The 21,734-nt window shown below is 38.1% G+C and overlaps 1 protein-coding gene across 9 annotated transcripts in view; it reads left to right on the top strand.

Annotated features, from left to right (window-relative positions):
- capt (adenylyl cyclase-associated protein 1) overlaps positions 1 to 21,734 on the top strand; it is a 236,670-nt gene that overhangs the window by 191,434 nt on the left and 23,502 nt on the right. For 7 of the 9 annotated variants that reach the window (XM_070091785.1, XM_070091787.1, XM_070091786.1 and 4 more), the window contains exons 3-7: positions 2,423 to 2,449; positions 9,918 to 10,117; positions 10,785 to 10,993; positions 11,540 to 11,718; positions 19,746 to 19,873. In XM_070091785.1, the coding sequence (XP_069947886.1) occupies positions 2,423 to 2,449; positions 9,918 to 10,117; positions 10,785 to 10,993; positions 11,540 to 11,718; positions 19,746 to 19,873 (743 nt within the window). The remainder of the gene's footprint in view (positions 1 to 2,422; positions 2,450 to 9,917; positions 10,118 to 10,784; positions 10,994 to 11,539; positions 11,719 to 19,745; positions 19,874 to 21,734) is intronic. The other 2 variants (XM_070091783.1, XM_070091781.1) reach the window with 1 other exon arrangement.

Genomic DNA, 21,734 nt, shown 5'->3' with positions numbered 1-21,734 from the left:
TTTTATGAAGGTTCATTTATTTGTAGTCAGGTTGTTAGTACACTCCTTAGATACTGGGTATGGGTGACATTAGTTGGTTACTAGTAAGGGGGCTAAGGGAAGAAGCATGTGCTAGTTATTAGAGACTAGGAAACCCACAAAAGTGAGTAGTTGGTGGGCAGTGGAGGTGGGAGAATGGAAGTATTTCGTAATTAATGGAGGGTGGGGAGTAAAGAAAGTGTGTATTTTTCGAGTTATTACGTTAGTATTAGACCAGGTGTGTGTGTGTTTAACGGCAGTGACAGCTAGCAATGTCAGAGGGGGAGGGAGGAGAGTAACACCTGGAGCCTCATAGTGATGATACTTTACATTAGAGCTGTCTCACAGTCAATCCTGTGTATTTGGATCAACTCCAGATTGGAAGAGCCATTGTCAAGAGTGAGGGTGGCCAGCGATGTGTGTGTGGGAGTGTATAAAGTGAGAGGTCATGGCAGGATGTGCAGCCACGCCATTACCTACACCACTGACTAGCACTCGACATTTAATCGCGAGTCTACCTGGAGGGTCAACTCCCGGACCATGACCAGACTTCCTGGTGGATAGGGGCTTGATCAACCAGGCTGTTACTGCTGGCCTCACACATGAACGAACCGCAACTTGGTGGACTTGTGCGCCTGTGCAGTTCTCTCTTGAAGGCAGCTCAGAGAATTTATGTACAGTATTACATTCCATGATCATGGTGTTTACAGAGGAAAGATACAGTCTGGGAGATTAATAGTAATGGAGTGGGTTGGGGGGATCTCAGCTGTGAACAAGTGCTTCTTATGCAATAATAAAATTATGAATAAACTTAAGGACATTCATGCTGTTTAACGCTGCAGTATCATGGTACATTTTGGTTACCTTGTCTGTTTCTCCCAGGAGGTTCTTTGTTACCGGTGAGGGGCTCTTGATCCAAGGAATTGAACCTGTCCCCTCTCTGGGGATTAAACTTGAATTCTCAACATTTCTCTTGGTGTTGTATGATCCCTTTGTGGGTCAGCGGGCTGCTGGCAGGAACAGCCTGCTTGATCAGGCAAGCACCAAACAAGCCTGACCCAGGGCTGGGATGCAAGAGTAGGGATACTCTGGAAAGCCTTCAGAGGTATATCAAATGTTAATGCTTCCCACATGTTTATAATAATAATACTTCATGGTCCATGTTTATATTTATGGTTAACTTCATCTTCAAAAAACTAGTAGGGAAAATTCGAATCTTTTGTTTGACACCTCACATTTTCTGTTAATTTATCCTTTTTGTTCTAACAACATCAGTGTTTTGACCAAAAACCTTATCTGTTGACTTATTAACAAAATTCAGTTTTCTGTTTATACTTCATTTTGTGAACCAGTGTACCTTTTTTTTTCTGGTACCCTTGGCATACTGTACAACGTTATTCAGGTACAGTGCTTAACGATTGATGACTTAAGACGTGTACGAAACCTGGATACCTTTATTGAGAGCTGTTTCACCTGCATAGCAGGCATTATCAGTGTAATACGTAGGCATGAAGATGGAGACTTTTGTGTCAGAGCCATTGGATGAGGCGAAATGTAACAGTTGATAACATGGGCACATGTGAGTGGGGTCCGTTAGTAGAGTGGAAACGGGCAAGGCTCGTAAGGTGGGCCAGAAACTTAGCAGTTGTAGAAGAAATTCTCTCTGCTAAGATTCCATGGTGGTGTTGCATCAGACAAGTATCAAATCTAAGATTAAGATTACAAGATATGATTATTTTCTGACAGCACCATCAAATGTTACAGAGAACAACACATTTCCAGGTCTAGCTCACCATATGGGCATGATCTGCTACCACAAGTAGGCCATGCCCACCTGTGACCATATCTTCACCTACTGCATGTCCATATCCTTTAAAACTCCATTGCTAAATCTTAGGCCCACTTTATGGGCTTGACCTTCTAACGATGATTTCAGTACAAAAGTCTCCGTCTTCAAGCCTATGTATTAAACCTGTTAAACTGATATACGGTATCCAGGTGTGCAGGCTTAACGTCTCTCAGTACAGATACCCAGGTGTGTCTTAGACATCAACTTGTTAATATTTTAATGTTGATCCAATGATAATATTTTCTTCCCATACTTTTCTTTTTTTTGTGTGTTCTTGGCAGATTTATTATTTTAATGCATTCTCTCTATTTACCTTATATTTTGTTGCAGATGTAATATTACTTTATTAAATAATTTGGTGTTGTAAATATGCCACCTCGCCTGTGTAATATACACAAGGACATAGCTGTCACTCGATGCTACACACACAGAGCCATGGCGCATGTGCACAGAGCTATGCCCTCCCCCACCTTACACACATACATATGCACATATTTATTTCTCTGCCTTTTTTTCTTTTGAAAATAGATGTCACATTTTTGTCGCATTTTTCAGAGCGTCGTCAGGGCTTGATATGGGGTGGTAGGTGTTCCATCACATGGTAACTGGTTGCTTTGTGTGCTTCCAAAACTCCCAGTTCCCAGTATTCATACCATATATTGTAGCACCATAAAACCATTCCCCATTGCCTGTAAATCCCAAGACCAGACTACCACTAAACCATTGCATTGAAGCACATTGTGGACCCAAAAACCCTACTCCATATGGGTAAAATTTTCCTACCATTAGCAACAGATTTATATTTTTGTAAAAGATGCATGATTTGGATTTTTTTTTTTTTTTTGGCACTAAACTTCAATTATATGCAGTTATAAAACATTAATGCATTAAATTTCAGTCATGTAGTGTTCTCTACTGAGTGTCAGTGCTTCACATAGTTTCTGGTCCTTCCAGACCTTAACATGGGAGAGCATTCTTGCTAAGTGTTGTTCAAGTTGTTATAATCCTTCAGTATTGTTTTCTAACAAGTGTGAAACTTGTATAACAGTGGATCCTAGGTTTTCGTGATTAATTTATTCCAGAAAGTCTGACAGAAACCAAGTTGTACGAAAACTGAAGCAATATTTCCCATAAAAAATAATGTAAATCCAGTTAATCCATTCCAGACACCCAAAAATGTTAACAAAAAATACATTTTATAGAGAATAACTATAGTTTTACATTCAGAAAACAATGAGAAATTAATATAAATGACTAATGAAATGGATAAATGAACATTTAACATCACTTTTACCTTTACTAAAGACTTGTTGGCATATGGAAAACGGCAAGGAGGGGAGAGGGAGGAGAGGCTATTGTTTGGAAGGGGATTCCCTTCCATAAGGACTTCAGGTATTGAGGCCCTGTATGGGGTTACTTCCCTTCTTTGTATTTTACTGGCACTAGGACCAGCTTGAGAGTCACTGTACCCCTGTCGCACAAAAAATCTGTCCAGAGAGGTCTGTTTCTGGCGTCTCTTTAAGATTTGCCTAAAATGGGACAAGGCATTGTCATTGAACATGTTACAGACACAGCTTGCAACAGCTTTGTTAGGGTTATATTTCTTCACAAAACTTTGCAACTCGCTCCACTTTGCACACGTCCTTAATCACTGAAGAAGGCACATTCTCCCCTCTCTCTTCCTACTCCTCTGAAGCAATTTCCTCAGCTGCAATCTGTTGCTGTTTCAGTTAAAGATGTTGCAGCTCTTCAGTGGTTAGCTCTTCCCTGTGGTCGTCCATCAACTCATTCACATCCTGGCCACTCATCCAACCCCATGGACTTCCCCAAAGACACAATAGATTCCACAACAGGCATAGGGTCGTCAGGGTCAGCCACAAACCTTTCAGAATCCTTCTCGAGGACACATTCTGGCCACAATTTTCTCCAAGCAGAGTTCATCGTTCTGGAAGTCACTTCCTGCCAAGCCTTATCTATAAGGCTTATGCAGTTGAGTACAGTGGACCCCCACATAGCGACCTTAATCCGTGCAAGAGGGCTGGCTGTTATGCGAAATGTTCGCTATGCGAATGAATTTTCTCCATAAGAAATAATGGAAATCAAATTAATCCGTGCAAGACACCCAAAAGTATGAAAAAAAAATTTTTACCACATGAAATATACATTTTCCTACACACAAAGAGAAGGATACATGCACAATAATAGAGTAGTACATGCTCAATATATATTGTGCATGTACTACTCTACTAAATGAAGAATAAATGACACTTACCTTTATTGAAGATGCAGCAATGACTGATGAGACACTGTGTCCTGGGAGTGCCTTTTCCTCCTGAGTACTGTAGGTCCTGTTTGGTATTTTCTTCCAGAACAGGCCTTATCACACTGTGTATGCCACTACGATTCTTAAATCTCTCAAACCAACCTTTGCTGGCTCTAAATTCACCAATATGAGCACTAGTTCCAGGCATTTTCCCTGTTCACCTGGGTGTTAGTCAACTGGTGTGGGTTGCATCCTGGGAGACAAGATTAAGGACTCCAATGGAAATAAGTTAGACAGTCTTCGATGACACTGACTTTCTTGGGTTATCCTGGGTAGCTAACCCTCTGGGGTTAATTGTTTCTTGGTATTCTCAATAAGCCACACCAACAACGGTGGTACAGCAGCAGCAGCAGCTGACGGTGGTACAGCAGCAACAGACGATGCTACAGCAGCAACAGACGATGCTACAGCAGCAGCAGACGATGCTACAGCAGCAACTGACGATGTTACAGCAGCAGCAGACGATGCTACAGCAGCAGCAGCAGCAGACGATGCTACAGCAGCAGCAGACGATGCTACAGCAGCAGCAGACGGTACTACAGCAGCAGCAGCAGCTGACGGTGGTACAGCAGCAGCAGCAGCTGTACCACCAATAGTAGCAATGGTTGATTGGGGTTTATTATACAACCTGGCCAGCTCGGAGACACGCACTCCACTTTCATACTTATCAATGATCTTTTTCTTCATCTCCATAGTAATTCTCACCCGTATTGCTGTAGGGTTGGCACTAGAAGCTTTCTTGGGGCCCATGGTCACTTATTTTCCAGAAAAAAATCACCAAAAACACTGTAATAATACAAAATGTTCCGATTGTATGCTTGGATGTTACCGCGGAGGCTGGCTGGTAAACAATGCCACCCGCGGAACATGTGAGCGTGGCTCAGGCCACACATTGGACGCGTCTCGGACGAAGGCCGCTGAGCGGGTTTTTGTCCACTATGCGGGGCAAAATTTTAGCGAACAAAGCGTCCGCTATGCGGATTGTCCGCTATGCAAGGCGTCCGTTATGCGGGGGTCCACTGTATATTGAAGTCATTCCTCCAGAACTTTCTTAGGGTTAATTCAGTGTCTGAGGTCACTTCAAAGCAACTTTGAAACATTGCTTTGGTGTAGAGTTTTTTGAAGTTTGAAATGACCTGCTGGTCCGTGGGCTGGATGAGAGGAGTGGTATTAGGGGGGGCAAGAACTTCACTGTGATGAAACTAAACTCTTCTAGCAATTGGTCTTCCAAGTCTGGAGGATGAGCAGGAGCATCCTCCATTACCATGGGGCACTTGTGTGGCAGTTTATTTTCCAGGAGGTATTTCTTCACACTGGCCAAATACTTCATTGACCTACTCAATGAAAATTTGCCTCGTGACCCATGCTTTATTGTTAGCTTTCCACATCACACACAATTTACTCTTGATGACATTGTTTTTCTTGAACACTTGGGGATTTTCAGAGTGATACACCAGTAAAGGCTTCACTTTGAAATCCCCCCTAGTGTTACCACAGAACAAAAGTTAGCCTATCCTTCATAGGCTTGTGTCCTAGCAGTGCCTTTTCCTCCTGTGTGATGTAAGTCCTCTTTGGCATTTTCTTCCAAAAGAGACCTGTTTTGTCACAAATGAAGACTTGTTGGGGGGGTATCCTTCAGCCTCTATGTTCTATTTGAATTCATCAGCAAATTCTTCGGTTGCATGTTTGTCCAAACTTGCAGCCTCACCAGGCCTTATATTCACTAACAGCAGCACTCGTTCCAGGCATTTTCTTTACGACATCCGCATGCAGCTGCCTTGCCTTTTTGCAAATTATCGACTCCAAAACACTGTCTCCCACTAGCTGTTTTTCATTGATCCACACCAACAACAACTCTGTTTCGTTATCACGTTTACCCCTTTAGCAACATCAGCTTCCTTGATTTTTTTTTTCTTCGCCAGGATGAAACTGATTGTTGATGCGGATATCCCATACATCCTGGCGAGATCGGCCACCCGTATGCCACTTTCGTACTTACCTACGACTTCTTTATTAAATTCTATTGTGTTTCTCGCCTTTATCAAAGGGCTGGCACTCTGAACTTTCTTTGGCCCCATGGTGGCTTATTAAGCAGACACACTCAATAAACGAGCACAAAAAACATTGGATTATTACAAAATGTTTTGGCTGAACACACGGGGTGATGCTCACTCGAGGATAAACAAAGGCAGACTGAGTCGCTCAGCGCTCGAGTGGTAGTGTGACGTGGGCGGGCAGGTGGACGCTTTTGGTATGGACCATTGTCAACTCTATGAAAACTGAGGCGATGTATGAAAACTGGGACAAAATTTTGACAGAAAAAGTCGTAGAAAGCCATATCCTGTGAAAATTGGAGCGAACGAAAACCGAGGTTCCACTGTATATTTTATTTTTGAGCTTTTAAATGGCATGTTATAATACTCTTTGTTTTTATGTGCTTGAGTTTTATTTTCTGAATTTTCTTTAATTTGTTTCTATACATTATTTTTAATTTCAGTACACATTGAGTTTGTAGAGTTTTTTATAATTTAAGAGAAATCATTTTCCATACTAGATTTAAAAAGACCATGAATTTAAAAAACGACAGTAGTGACTTAGAATTGCAGGATACAACTTGTTTAATCTGAAAATAAAAAAAGAATTCAATATCTTGTAATTAGAAAAGCTCATATTGCAAGATTATAACTCGCTTGTTCAGTACTACTCAATATAAATTTAGGTTTTCACTTCATTCAGAAACGCACCCATTTTCATTAAGGTGCGCTGGAGTGGTGCACATTTCTGTTTAGGAGCACCATGGCAAGCAGGCCTGAGACCTCCCAATACTATACGTTAGGCAACTCGATAGTCTTAGGACTCCAGGGGAGGGTGATGAGATGTAAACAAACCAGCCTCCCACGTGGGTCAGTGTACCTGGATAGTTACTTTACAATTTTAGCTCTATGCATATCATCTCATCTCTGAATATTTATCATGGCTTCAGAATGAAGTGCAAGTGATGCTTATGAAGCAAGGAACAAGGTTAAGTGTGAAACAAAAAATACAGAGATATTGAAGGGTGGTGCATGCATCACGAAGTCGACATGAATGTTTGATTTTAGAATATCAAAGATTCAGTCAACTTGAGACAATGAAGCGAAGATAAAGGCTTGTGCAAAATAATCCTTAGTATGGCAGTAAAAAAAAAAAGTCATTTACAATTATTTAATTATAACAAGGTATACTGATACATTATTTTATTTGGGAACATACAGTTCACTTTATAAAAATGTTCATGAGTTTCACAGGGTAACTTGTTCCTAGAGTAAAGGATACCTGTAGTAGTCATGTTCAGTACATATAGATAAGGGAATAGAGTACACTGTTTAATTCATATTAAGCACGAAACCCATTTGGGTCATTCAGCGCACGATATGGTGGAGACTTGATCCTCTGTCTCCTGAGTGCCAGACACACGTTTCCTATTTGTACTAAACAGATACCCTGCACATAGGAGAGAAGCTTATGATGACATTTCAGTCCAACTTGTACCATTTACAGGTTTATTTCTCTTAAAAATCTACTTTGCCATTAGTATGGGTACAGCAGTGTGACTAACTTGACTTCCTAGTTACTGATGTGCTTCAACAAATTCATTTTGCTCACTAAAGTGATCTGTTGACAGTTGCCATGGAGTAAGGTAGTAACTGTAGCATTACCTTCAGTCATTGTGATGTCTAAAGCATTTTTTTTTTTTATGGAATTCTGTATATTGTACATAGTGAATTACTGTAAGAAGTTTATTATCGCATTTAAGTTTTTTTTTTTAATGCCTAACCTGTACTTTTTGTTCAAGCAATATCTGTATTCATGGTGTTTTGTAGTTAATGCAACTATACTTTTCCATTTTCTGTAAGTAATTACAGTATTTTGACAAAATTATAAATACATGAGGTAGTAGTTAGGCATTCTCTGCCACCATTCTTCACAGATGTTTGGTAGGAGAGGACAAGATGCCGTGGCTCTGGTATTTAAAAATGAATTCTACATACTTCGGTTATCCCCCATATTATGGGATATCCGGGCAGGCATATGTGGGGTTTCTTGAATGCCAAGTTTGTGTATCTCTGTTACCTCATTGCTGTCTAAAACAGAATGTGATTGTCTTGTGTTGAAATTTTGTAATAAACAAGGATGTATGTTGAATGACTCGCGAAATCGCAATGACACGATTGCAACCAAACCATACCATGGGTGCGGATAGAACCTGCGATCAGAGAGTCATAAAATTCCAGATCAACGCGCTAGCCACTGGGCCACCTGGCTACAAGATTTGTCCGACTAGGTATACGTATTTATACACCATAGGAAACTTGCATTTGTGGTCACAGTGGTGCCTATGCTAACCTTCCTATGGTGTATAAATATACCTAGTTGGACGAATCTTATTGCAGCCAGCTGGCCCAGTGTCTAGCGCTTCGGTCTGGAATTTTATGACCCTGATCATGGGTTTTATCCCCGCCCGTGGTATGGTTTTTTCTATGTACATATGTTGAATCATTGTCTTATTTTCTCAGACTTGTTCATTTTCTTTTGTCAAAGACAAATATTGCTCAAATTTTCATAAATAATTTCTTATTTAGTATAAAATTGTTGGAATACCTTAGTGAGATCTATCACTGTTCATGGTTTGTTCTGATTAATTCTTATGCTGTTACTTGTGGAGAAACTTTACCATACCTGGTCATGGTATACTCGTGACTTTTTTCTTGTAACAGTACGGTAATATGTTTCAGACCAATGGCAGCTATTACAGACCACTCAGGCCATTAATATTTAATTCCACATAACATGAATCTGAAATATGTTTTGTGACTACGTTGATTGCATACGGCAAATGTACATGTTACATAAGGAATTACTGTTTTGATAAAATTGAAACTTTGCATAATGATGAATTCATATAGAGCAAACCTGCATGAAGTTATTACGTGATGTTTTGTTTCTGTTGGTTATTCTTTGTGTGCGATGGACATTCGCTGTATTCGATTGGCGTGGTCTGCAAATCATATTGTAAGATGCTTATTATATAGAACTGTGTGGTTATGACTTTACTGAGTTTAGCTTAGCTGCCAAGGGTGTGGAATGCATTTTCTGTATAAAATGGCTGATATCTTTCAAAAGATTTGAAAGATGTCTTAAGACTTAGGCTCATATGGAAGTAACTGGTGTCAAACTATGCAGATAGTTTAATAAAATCATAATACTGTACTTAATTGTAGGTTGCTCTGCTCTTAAATGATGTCCTTGCAAGGAGGCTTCTTGATGCTGGTGAGGTTCTTTTGTTTTCAAAGAAATGGACCTGACCTCCCTGTCTGCGAATTGAACCTGATTACCTCCCCTTCCCCATGTGCTGTGTAACATCTACGGGTTTGGTGCTTCCCACTGATTTAAATAGAGTAAAATAATAATGCTCTTAAATGGCAAAGGGAAGTCTGTAATTTAAAGGAAGAAAAAATTATAAATGAATTTAATACCACACCTAATCAAGGTTATGCCAGTTTATGCTGCTGCTGTTTGAAAATGGCAAATTTTTAAGCAGTATAACCTGTGCAATTTTATACATATATTGTATATTTTCGTCTCTTGTATAACAGTACTGTATAGTAGTACTACATAATGAGTGTTTCATCATGCTTGAAGAATCCGTAAAATACTCATAAATTCTTTTATCTTTACACAACCCAGAGGAATGTACAGTGCCATTTGTCTTGGCATATGATGACCTTCTCTCGGGACCATTTAAAACTTTCTTCGACTGTAGTATGAAGATTGGTGGAGATGTTGCTGCCATTGCCAAGATGGTACAGTCTACGTTCATCAACCAGCGAGCCTTCCTGGTCATGGCATCAAAGAGCCAGCGACCATTGGACACTGAATTACCTCAGGTAAAGAAATACAGGGCACAATTTTTTTTTTTTAACAAGTCGGCTGTCTCTCACCGAGGCAGGGTGACCCAAAAAAAGAAAAAAAATCCCCAGAAAGAAAATACTTTCATCATTCAACACTTTCACCTCACTCACACATAATCACTGTTTTTGCAGAGGTGATCAGAATACAACAGTTTAGAAGGATATAAGTATAAAGATGCACAACATATCCTTCCAAACTGCCAATATCCCAAACCACTCCTTTAAAGTGCAGGCATTGTACTTCCCATTTCCAGGACTCAAGTCCGGCTATATAAAAATAACGTTATTTATATACTGTAAGTACAATGTTTCTGTAATATCTAATGATATCAGCCAGAAAAAAGATTTTATTACTGCTCAAAATGTTTTTGAAGTACAGCATTACAGTATACAGTACTGTATTGCTGTTTTAACAAATGCAGAAAAGCATTCATTCTGATACTAAATTGTATGAATTATCTCTGCTCTTTTCATGGAGTTGATGATGAACTTTGCTATCTACAATAAGAATAAATATAGTAAATAGAATGAATCCTGTGATACTATTATTGGTTTCTTCCTGAGGGATCGCATTCCATCTAAATTAGTCATGTGCTCCATAAAATAGCTGTCAACAGTACTTGCATATATATTTGTTTTGCAGGTGCTAGAGCCTACAGGTAAGAAGATCCAAGAAGTGATAGCATTCCGTGAATCCAAACGCCAGTCTCCATTCTTCAACCACTTATCTGCTATCTCAGAATCTATTCCTGGTCTCTCCTGGGTAGCAGTTGCCCCTGCCCCAGCACCTTTTGTGAAGGAGATGGGGGATTCTGCTGTGTTCTATACCAACAGAGTTCTGAAGGAATATAGGTGAGTTAGTTCACTGGTGCAGTTTATTGTTAGTCATCATTCTTATTGTGAATTTTACGCACATTACTGGTATTATGTTAAAAGATACATTTTACTGTTAGTAAGTTGTACATCAATATACTGTAATTTGCTGTTGATTTGGAGCATTTTGTAACTTGAAACTACATTCTCTTAAATTATAATACTAAGTAGTAGTAAATGAATTTTTTGCACTGTTTCACTGTTGGTTTTGTTCTCCAGCAGCATATATATTACACATGGGAATACGTACAAAAGGCAATTCAGAGGATACCCTCCATGGTCCATGTCAAAACCAATCTGTGGGCTCTTGTTACCTTTACTTAACCTCGGTACAGCACTGTTAGTGACTACTATGTTGTTTTACCCATTCCCAGGCTGTTTCTCTTGCCTGTGCTTTCAAAATTCAGTAGAAAAATATAATCTTTACCAGTATTGAGGGGATCAGTGCACTCTTTTTAAAGCCTTAATTATCCATTACAGCTATTCTTTTAGATCTTCTAATTCATAGTTTTATTTCCTACTAAGGGAGAAAGACAAGATTCATGTTGAATGGGTTCAGAACTGGAATAATGTCTTCAAGGAGCTACAAGAATATGTCAAGAGATATCACACAACTGGACTGTCTTGGAATACTCGAGGGGGGAACGCAATGGCCAACCTCAAGGCTGCACCAGCCAACTGTGGTGTTCCTCCTCCACCACCAGGTATATATAATGGAGAAATTGTGTAATACTATAATTAACAATTTAACTTAGGAATCTGTTCTCCCCCTCAATTCTTATAAATTTTAGATCAGTTGCTTTAACTCTAATCACGTTAATCAGTCACTTTCGAAAACTACCTACTGTAGACTGACTAGAAATTATGAATAAAATCAGAGACAAGTTTTCACTTTCAGAAGTAATTATCTCCAGAGACATTAGACTTTATTGTTTCAGACATATTAAATTGTGCATTCTGTATTTGACAAGGATAAATAAATTATTGAGCTATGTGTAGAAAGAGGTTTGGTAATAAGTAATACATATTTTATGAAAGAGGATAAGTAAGTATACAAGGTATGATATAGCACATAATGAAAGTAGTTTTACATTATTGGTGGATAAAAGGTTGATGGGTAGGCTTAAGGATGTACATGTTTATGGAGGGGCATCTGATATCAGATAATTTAGTTATAGCCACAGTTAGAGGTAGATGGGACAAAAGCAAAATGGCAACAAGCAAGAGAGGTGAAAGTGTATAAACTAAGGGAGGAGGAAGTTAGGGCGAGATATAAGCAAGTATTGGCAGAAAGGCAGGCTAGTGCAAGTATGAGTAGTGGGGGGGTTGAAGAGGGTTGGAATAGTTTTAAAAATGTAGTATTAGTATGTGGGGCAGAAGTTTGTGGCTATAGGAGGGTGGGTGCAGGAGGAAAGAGGAGTGATTGGTGGAATGATGTAGTAAAGGGTGTGATAAAAGAGAAAAAAGGTAGCTTATGAGAGGATTTTACAAAGCAGAAGTGTTATAAGAAGAGCAGAGTATATGAAGTGTAAAAGAAAGGTGAAGGGAGTGGTGAGGGAGTGCAAAAGGAGAGCAAATGATAGTGGGAGAGGCATTGTCAAGAAATTTTAATGAAAATAAGAAAAAATTTTGGAGTGAGATAAACAAGTTAAGAAAGCCTAGGGAACAAATGAATTTCAGTTAAAAACAGAGCAGGGGAGTTAGTAGATGGGGAGCTGGAGGTATTGGGTAGATGGCAGGAATGTTTTGAGGAACTTTTAAATGTCGATGAAAAAGGGAGACTGTAATTTCGTGCACTGGCCAGGGAGGTATAACATCTTTTAGGAGTGAAGAAGAGCAGGATGTGAGTATGGGGGGAGGTGCGTGAGGCATTACGTAGAATGAAAGGGGGTAAAGCAGCTGGAACTGATGGGATCATGAGAGAAATGTTAAATGCAGGGGGGTATATAGTATTGGAGTGGTTGGTATTTTTGTTTAATAAATGTATGAAAGAGGGAAAGGTACCTAGGGATTGGAAGAGAGCATGTATAGTTCCTTTATATAAAGGGAATGGGGACAAAAGAGATAGTAAACTTATTCCCTTATAATTTTTACAAAGTATACCAGGAAAAGTGTATGGTAGGGTTATTATTGAGAGAATTAGAGGTAAGACAGAGAGTAGGATTGCAGATGAGCAAGGAGGCTTTATTGTGGTTAGGAGATTTGGAGATCAAGTGTTTACATTAAAGGATATATGTGAACAGTATTTAGATAAGGTTAGGGAAGTTTTCACTGCATTTATGGATTTAGAAAAGGCATATAATAGTGGAAAGGGGGGCAATGTGGCAGATGTTGCAAGTATATGGAATAGGTAGTAAGTTGCTAAATGCTGTAAAGAGTTTTTATGAGGGTAGTGAGGCTCAAGTTAGGGTGTGTAGGAGACAGGAAGATTACTTCCTGGTAAAAGTAGGTCTTACAGGGATGTGTAATGTCACCATGGTTGTTTAATATATTTATAGACAGGGTTGTGAAGGAGGTAAATTCTAGGGTGTTGGGGAGAGGGGTGGAATTAAATTATGGGGAATAAAGTACAAAATGGGAGTTGACACAGTTACTTTTTGCTGATGATACTGTGCTTATGGGAGATTCTAAAGAAAAGTTGCAAAGGTTAGTGGACGAGTTTAGGAGGGTGTGTAAAGGTAGAAAGTTGAAAGTGAACATAGATAAGAGTAAGGTGATGAGGGTATCCAACAATTTAGATAAAGAAAAATTGGATATCACATTGAAGAGAGGGAGTATGGAAGAAGTGAATGTTTTCAGATATTTGGGAGGTGACATGTCAGCAGGTAGGTTTATGAAGGATGAGGTTAACCATAGAATTGATGAAGGAAAAAAGGTGAGTGGTGCATTGAGGTATATGTGCAGACAAAAAACATTATCTATGGAGGCAAAGAAGGGAATGTATAAAAGTATAGTTGTATCAACACTCTTATATGGGTGTGAAGCTTGGGTTGTAAATGCTGCAGCAAGAAGGCAGTTGGAGGCAGTGGAGATGTCCTGTCTAAGGGCAATGTGTGGTGTAAATATGCGGAGGATTCGGAGTGTGGAAATTAGGAGAAGGTGTGGAGTTAATAAAAGTATTAGTCAGAGGGCTGAAGAGGGGTTGTTGAGGTGGTTTGGTCATTCAGAGAGAATGGATCAAAGTAGAATGACATGGAGAGTGTATAAATCTGTATGGGAAGGAAAGTGGGGTAGGGGTTGTCCTCAAAAATGTTGGAGGGAGGGGGTAAAGGAGGTTTTGTGGGCGAGGGACTTGGACTTCCAGCAAGCGTACGTGAGCGTGTAAGATAGGAGTGAATGGAGACGAATGGAACCTGTCGAGCTGTTTGGAGTGTGAGCAGGGTAATATTTAGGTAAGGGATTCAGGAAACTGGTTATTTTTATACAGTCGGACTTGAGTACTGGAAATGGGAAGTACAATGACTGCATTCTAAAGGAGGGGTTTGGGATATTGACAGTTTGGAGAGGTATGTTATATATCTTTATATATGTTTCTAAATGTAGGTAGTAGGTTGGTAGACAGCAACCACCCAGGGAGGTAGTACCGTCCTGCCAAGTGAGTGTAAAACGAAATCCTGTATTTGTTTTACATGATGGTAGGATTGCTGGTGTCTTTTTTTCTGTCTCATAAACATGCAAGATTTCAGGTACGTCTTGCTACTACTTGCACTTTGGTCACACTACACATACATGTACAAGCATATATATACACACCCTTCTGGGTTTTCTTCTATTTTCTTTCTAGTTCTTGTTCTTGTTTATTTCCTCTTATCTCCATGGGGAAGTGGAACAGAATTCTTCCTCTGTAAGCCATACATGTTGTAAGAGGCGACTAAAATGCCGGGAGCAAGGGGGCTAGTAACCTCTTCTCCTGTATAAACTACTAAATTTAAGAAGAGAAACTTTTGTTTTTCTCTTTGGGCCACCCTGCCTCAGTGGGAAATGGCCGATTTGTTGAAGGAAAAGAAAATATGCTTCTAAACTGTTGTATTTGGTTGCCTCTGCAAAGACAGTGATTATGTGTGAGTGAGATGAAAGTGTTGAATGATGATGAAAGTATTTTCTTTTTGGGGATTTTCTTTCTTTTTGGGTCACCCTGCCTCGTGGGAGACGTCTGACTTGTTGAAAAAAAAAAATTATATTTTAATGACTTTCCTGCATGTGCGTCATGTTCTTTTGGGGATATATGTGTACAATGCAATTATGTTTTAGGAGTGAAATGTGATTTGCAGTTTCCTCTCAAAATGGGGATTATTTGTGAATTATTCCAGCCACAGTATTGTGACTTAATCTTCATATATGTACTTAGTTTTCTTTGTACAGTCACACTCGGGAATTACAGATCAAGCCTTTACTCACAAATAGCTAAATTAACCCTAGAGACATTTATTTCTAGAAATAGTCTTCATTACTCTGATATGCTGTATCTTGTGAGGACAAATAATAAAATAAAATAATTTTAACCAGAAATTACTGTTGATATTGAAGAACATATAACATTCATTGGCATGGATGTCTGCATGGAGGGCTTATCACAATTGTTTCATTACCCACATTCATGAATACAGTGGAACCTCGGTTTTCGTATGCCCTAGTTGGAGGAAATTCTCTATAAAATGTCTTTTTTGTTAATATTTGTGGGTGTCTGGAACAGATTAATTGGTTCCGTTCCAGACACCCAAAAATATTAACAAAAAATACATTTTATAGAGAATTTTCTCCAACTAGGACATACGAAAACAGAGGTTCCAGTGTACCTCGTTAAGTTTACTAAATTTTTGGTTAATCATAGTACATAGTGGATAATAAAGACTTGATTGTAGTACAGGACAAAGTTTATTGTTCTAATTTTTGCATGACTATGATCTATAACTAGAAACTAGTTATTTCTAGAATAATATATAAAAATTGTTACAGCTAAATAGTGTGCATTCTAGCATTTAGGGTTGTACAGTGATACGTTGTACTCAGTTATCCCTTGATGCTGGTGAAGGGCTCTTTATCCAATGATTTGGATTACCCTTCCTCTCCTTAGATCAGATTCAGTTGCCTCCCATTTCCTGGTCACTGTATGACCCCTGTGGATCAGTATACTAAATTATATTGTTTGAAGTCAGTTTTAGCAGGACCTTTTAGGTCTTTCCAAAAAGCCTTGGAGGATTGTCTCCATGAGTAGTATAGCACACAATTGGTTAAAACCATCTGAAAAGGAAAAAAAAATATAAAAAATCTGTATGATGTGAATGAAATGTCTATTACTAGTAAATGTATTTGCATCTTGTTCACCATCTTTCCCATGCATTCACTTTTTTTTCCTCGCTCTCTGACCCCATGATTGTCTCTCTGCCACCACAGCAGGTACACCTGTGAAAGCTACACTTACACTAAATGTTTAATAAAATTCTGGATACGGCTCTGAAGAAAAAACTTCTGTGTGTGTCCTGCTTTTGAAATAGAGCTAGACCCTTGGTCTTGCTATAAAACAAAAAACTAAGAAAATTGAATTGATTAAGGCATCAAGTTGGTAAACAAAGAATTGCTTGATACAAGTACTGTAGTTCTTTCAACATAACAGTATTCTTAAATGCCTCTTTTTAATAATTCTTGGATTTATAATGGTTTAAAGTAGTTTAGTTTCTGTAAGAGGGCTTGATTATTATATTCAGTATATACTGTACATTAATGTATCTAACATCTACTATATCTACATCCTTCCTAATGTATGTCATGCTTTTTTTTAGTTATAACTTACCAACTTGGCATATTTAGCAAAGGTCAATTTGCTGAAGAAAAACAAGCTTGTATTGATTTTTCTCTCAACTTTAATGCAGGTAGTCTAAACATCACAAAATTAATGCTGGACTTGAGTCCTGGAGGTGGAAAGTACAGTGCCTGCACTCAGAAAGACGGGTGGGGGGTATTTGCAATTTGGAAGGGCAGCTAAACTGTAATATCAGCATGCCTCTGGCAAGACAGTGATAGCATGAATGATGGTTAAAGTGTTTCTTCTTTTTTGGGTCACCCTACCTCAGTGGGAAACTGCCAGTGTGCTAAAAAATTATAACTAATACTAACTAAAGGTAGGCTGACCTGAGATAGGATAGGTGGGATTAAGCTACACTCTATAGATAGTATATAAATATTATCAGCTTTAGATGACATTGGTGAATTATTTTTTGAGAGAACTATTATATACCAATAAAGTGCTAAGAGTATATCTATTAGTCTATTAGATAACATTTATAAAAGAACTTATTTCTAAGACAATTTGGCTTGTTTGACTGCTTGGTTAAAAATGCAAGACAAGTACCATACATATATAGTACTTCTGTATTTCCGAAAGTGCACAGATATAATGATCCAATACCCACTGAACCTCAGCATCCGTAAATGACTTTTATCCTTTGAAGCATACATAAATGCAGTTGGATTCAAGGAAACTACTCATTGTGAATGAACTAGGTAGGAAAGAAGAATGGTGGATTAGCAGTAGTGCTATATATTTGTAAAAGAAATGCTATAAGCAACAGAGACTTAAAAACAGATATAAAATATCTATTGGTAGAAATCCATATGTAAGACTTCTCATAAACATGCCATTTGAACACTTGGTTGGTTCAGTGGTGATGCACTCTTCTTGTGGCTGTGTGGAGCATTTTTAAAATTCATTCTTCCTCTCCTTCACAAACTGTAGTTTGTCAAAATTGTTTTCAAATTGGAAATTGAAAAATTAATTTTTACAATTTGGCTGAACTGAGGTAGTATCATGAAGCAGTTAATCAATTTTGTGGGACTTTTTGGAAAGATTGACCAAACTAACAACCCCTTGAACATTCAGAAAGTTTGACTGAAGTTTAACCCGTAAACGGTCCAAGCAGATCTACGTTCACGTGTAGTGCTACAAAAGTAGATCTACGTTTTTTTTTACATATTTTCAAATATAACAAAAAAAAAGTAGATCAAAGTTTTTTACACATTTTCAAATGTAAAAAAACAAAAAGATCTACTTTTTTACATTCAAATGTTGAAAAAACGTATATACAGTGGACCCCCGACTAACGATATTATTTCAATCCAGAAGTCTGTTCGGGTGCCGTTATAAACCGAATTTGTTCCCATAAGGAATATTGTGAATTAGATTAGTCCGTTTCAGACCTCCAAAAATACACCTATAAAAGAACTTACAAAAATACACTTACATAATTGGTCGAGTTGGGAGCTGATCGTTAGTCGGGGGTCCACTGTACAATGGAACCTCAAAAATCGAACTGCTCCCAACACGACCAATTATGTAAGTGTATTTTTGTAAGTGCTTTTATAAGTGTATTTTTGAGGGTCTGAAATGGACTAATCTAATTTACATTATTCCTGATGGGAATAAATTCATTCGGTAAAGGCACTCGAACAGCCTTCTGGACCGAAGAAAGTTCGATATTTGAGATTCCACTGTATACGTTTGGACCGTTTACGGGTTAAGTATTGTTTTGGTAGCATTTCTGACTGAGACAGTCCAGTACATCACGTGGGCTATGTGAATGTGCTGAACAGGATTGGGAAGGTTCCATTTATTTGTCAAAGCTTCATTTTGCAAGGATTAAAAACCTTTCCCTGTTCCAATTTCTCTATGAAGAATGATGTTTTATAATTTTCCTTGTGTCTGGCTTAGTCTCTTCATAGATATAAGCAAGATATTAAATATGAAAGGGTTCAAGGAAGGGGGAGAGTTTGCTATACTAGAATTCTGGAGGTGAAAAGTACAGTGCCTGAACTGAATAATGGGGCACGGTAGGAAGTATAGTACCTGTTTTATGAAAGATGTAGAAAGCTAGGCACTCTGAAGAATGGATGGGGATGTTGATACAATGGGTCATTTGAATTGTGATGTCCTTGCTCTTCTGGAAAGACAGCTAGAGAATGATTGATATTGAATGTGTTTCCTTCTTTGAGTCACCCTTCCTTGGTGAGAAATGGCAGTGTTTAAAAATGCTGGGAAGTATGTATTTCAATAAGCTTCCTACCAAGACATTCCAGCATCTTGCCTGTTAAACCACATTTAAACATTTTGCATCAATGCATACAGAAAAGTTATAAAAGTACACCACTGTGCTCTGTCCTCCTCATCCCTTCTGCCACACAATACTGGAGAAAATGCCCTCTTGTTTGCAGAGAGCATTTTCTCCAGTATATTTGTTTCTCTTTTCACATTCTGGTGCACTAAACTGATTTTAATGTCAAGTCATAACTTTAAAGCAATGTTTATTTTGTGTTATTTAAAATGAACTATATTCTAATAGTTTTTAGCTTTGTACATATAATTATTATTATTGAGCATTTCTTTACCAAAACTTATTATATTTTATAAGTATAGCATCCCTGTTTGGCAACCTATAGTTTTAGCAAACATTTTTAAATTTATGCGGTTGATTATAGTCTTGCATTGTTTTATTGCTAATATCGACTGCTTAATGGTATTGGTGTAGTTCTTGTAGAATTCCACTGTAATACATTCAAGAAGCATCTTTTGAACTATTGGAGGTGAATTTTTCAGACTACCCTTTGTAGTTACCTGTATTTTTGCAGTGTACTTCAGACTTGGATTGTTAAGTAAAGTAGCTACAAGGCCAAGCAGTAGTGGTAAGTCTTTGTATCTGCATTAGACGAAAGGTAGCTAACATTCCTGTACTGTCGGTAGCTGGCAGCATCCCTCCCCCTCCCCCCATGGTGAAACTGGAGCCTAAGGCTGTGGCAGTGGATGATGGCCGTTCTGCATTATTTGAATCCATTAACAAGGGAACAGATATCACCTCTGGACTTAAAAAGGTAGGAATTTTATTTTTCTGATGATTATACAGAAATAATTATGTTCCCACTTAAAAAAAAAAAACACCTGGATGCTATTACCTCACCAAATGGTGTCCAGTAATATATATAATTGATAACTATAAGTGGTCTTAATTCCTTTTTGGAGAAGTTTTATATGCTCAGTATTTTCCTTTGATTTTGTATGATTTGACTCCATATTTGGCTTGCCTAAGCTAATCATCTGTGGCTGTTATATAATAAGATAAAAACCCAACCATTGTTAGAACTGCTATCTGTTGAAGATAATTTAATATTTATTTGTGGTCAAAATGGGCTGTTGTACGTATCACTTAGTGTAGCACTAGTTCCCAAATCACTGTACTCTGTTCACAGCTTTTAAATCTATTAAAACTTGGGATATTAAGCAGTGAATGAAATTTACTTAATCAGTTCTGATAAATACTTGTAATAAGAGAGCCAATATTGTTAAGAAATGTAAATTTTCTAAATAGCTTTTCGTTCATAACCACAGTTTTGCGTAGCTGCTGACCACCCTAACTAGGAAGTGTAATATAAATGAAGAAACACATCTTTCAATATTGAATGTTATTAGCAGTATAATGTTTCTTAATTATTATTCCCTTTTTTTTTTCCTCTTGTTTTGTTTCCAGGTATCTTGAGAATACCTCTGACAATATACAAGGTGAACAAAACCACAGCAACTCCACTGCTTAAAGACAGAGATATCTTCCACAAGTATTTATTTCAATGAATAAAAGTTAGTCAATATCCATTGACTCATGCACTCTCATATTATTAGAAATGCATTTCTGGGGAAAATTCCTTTATACATTTCTACTTAAAATCACATTTTTTTTTTTTTTCTGCGGTATAGCGTCCCACACACATACACTCAAAGCCTGTGTACAAGGAATGAAGGTAATATATTGACACCAAGTATTATTAATTAAAATTTTCTTGCAAAAAACAGTACATGATACTTTTATCAGTGATAGTTGGCTTGTTGAGTTGACAGCTTGAGAGGTGGGGTACCGCTGGAAATTATTGTAGAGGGTATAAGCCAGGGAGTGAGAAGAAGAAAAGAGACGAGAATTGGAGAAAAATGAGAGACGAATTGAATTGAGTTATCATACGTTAGTGGCCAAAAGATGACATGGCCATAAGATGAGATAGAAAGAGAAAAGATATGTTTGCTGCAATCCAATTTTTGGAAAACCTCGGGCACGAGTCGGTTATACTTTGTCATCACAAATCGGGGTAAACCATGTTTTTTAATGCATTATTAGTCAGCATATGCAATTTTTTCTGTCAGTGGAAACTAGTAATAATGTTTATACATGCATGAAGTCACCATGGCTGTTTAACATATTTATAGATGGGGTTGTAAAAAAAAGTGAATGCTTAGGTGTTGGGAGAGGTGTGGGATTAAAAGATAAAGAATCTAATACAAATTGGGAGTTGTCACAGTTGGTTTTTGCCTATGACATAGTGCTTTTGGGAGATACTGGAGAGAAGTTGTAAAGGTTGTTGGACGAATTTGGAAAGTGTATGTGAAAGATGGAAATTAAAAGCGAACATAGAAAAAGAGCAAGGTGGTGAGAGTAACAAAAAGATTAGGTAATGAAAGATTGGATATCAGATTGGAAAGAGGGAATATGGAGGGAGTGAATGTTTTCAGATATTCAGATATTTGGGAATATTACTTGTTGGCAGATGGGTCACTGAAAGACTAAGTGAACCATAGAATTAGCGAGGGGGGAAAAAAGGTGGGTGGTGCATTGAGTCACCTGTGGAGATGAAAGTTATCCATGGAGGCAAATAAGGTAATGCATGTGAGTATAGTGGTACCAACACTTAT

This window comes from Cherax quadricarinatus, chromosome 37 (assembly GCF_038502225.1).
Source record: "Cherax quadricarinatus isolate ZL_2023a chromosome 37, ASM3850222v1, whole genome shotgun sequence".
Taxonomy (NCBI): domain Eukaryota; kingdom Metazoa; phylum Arthropoda; class Malacostraca; order Decapoda; family Parastacidae; genus Cherax; species Cherax quadricarinatus.
The sequence above is the reverse complement of the archived record's forward strand: the minus strand, read 5'-3'. Positions and strand labels throughout refer to the sequence as shown.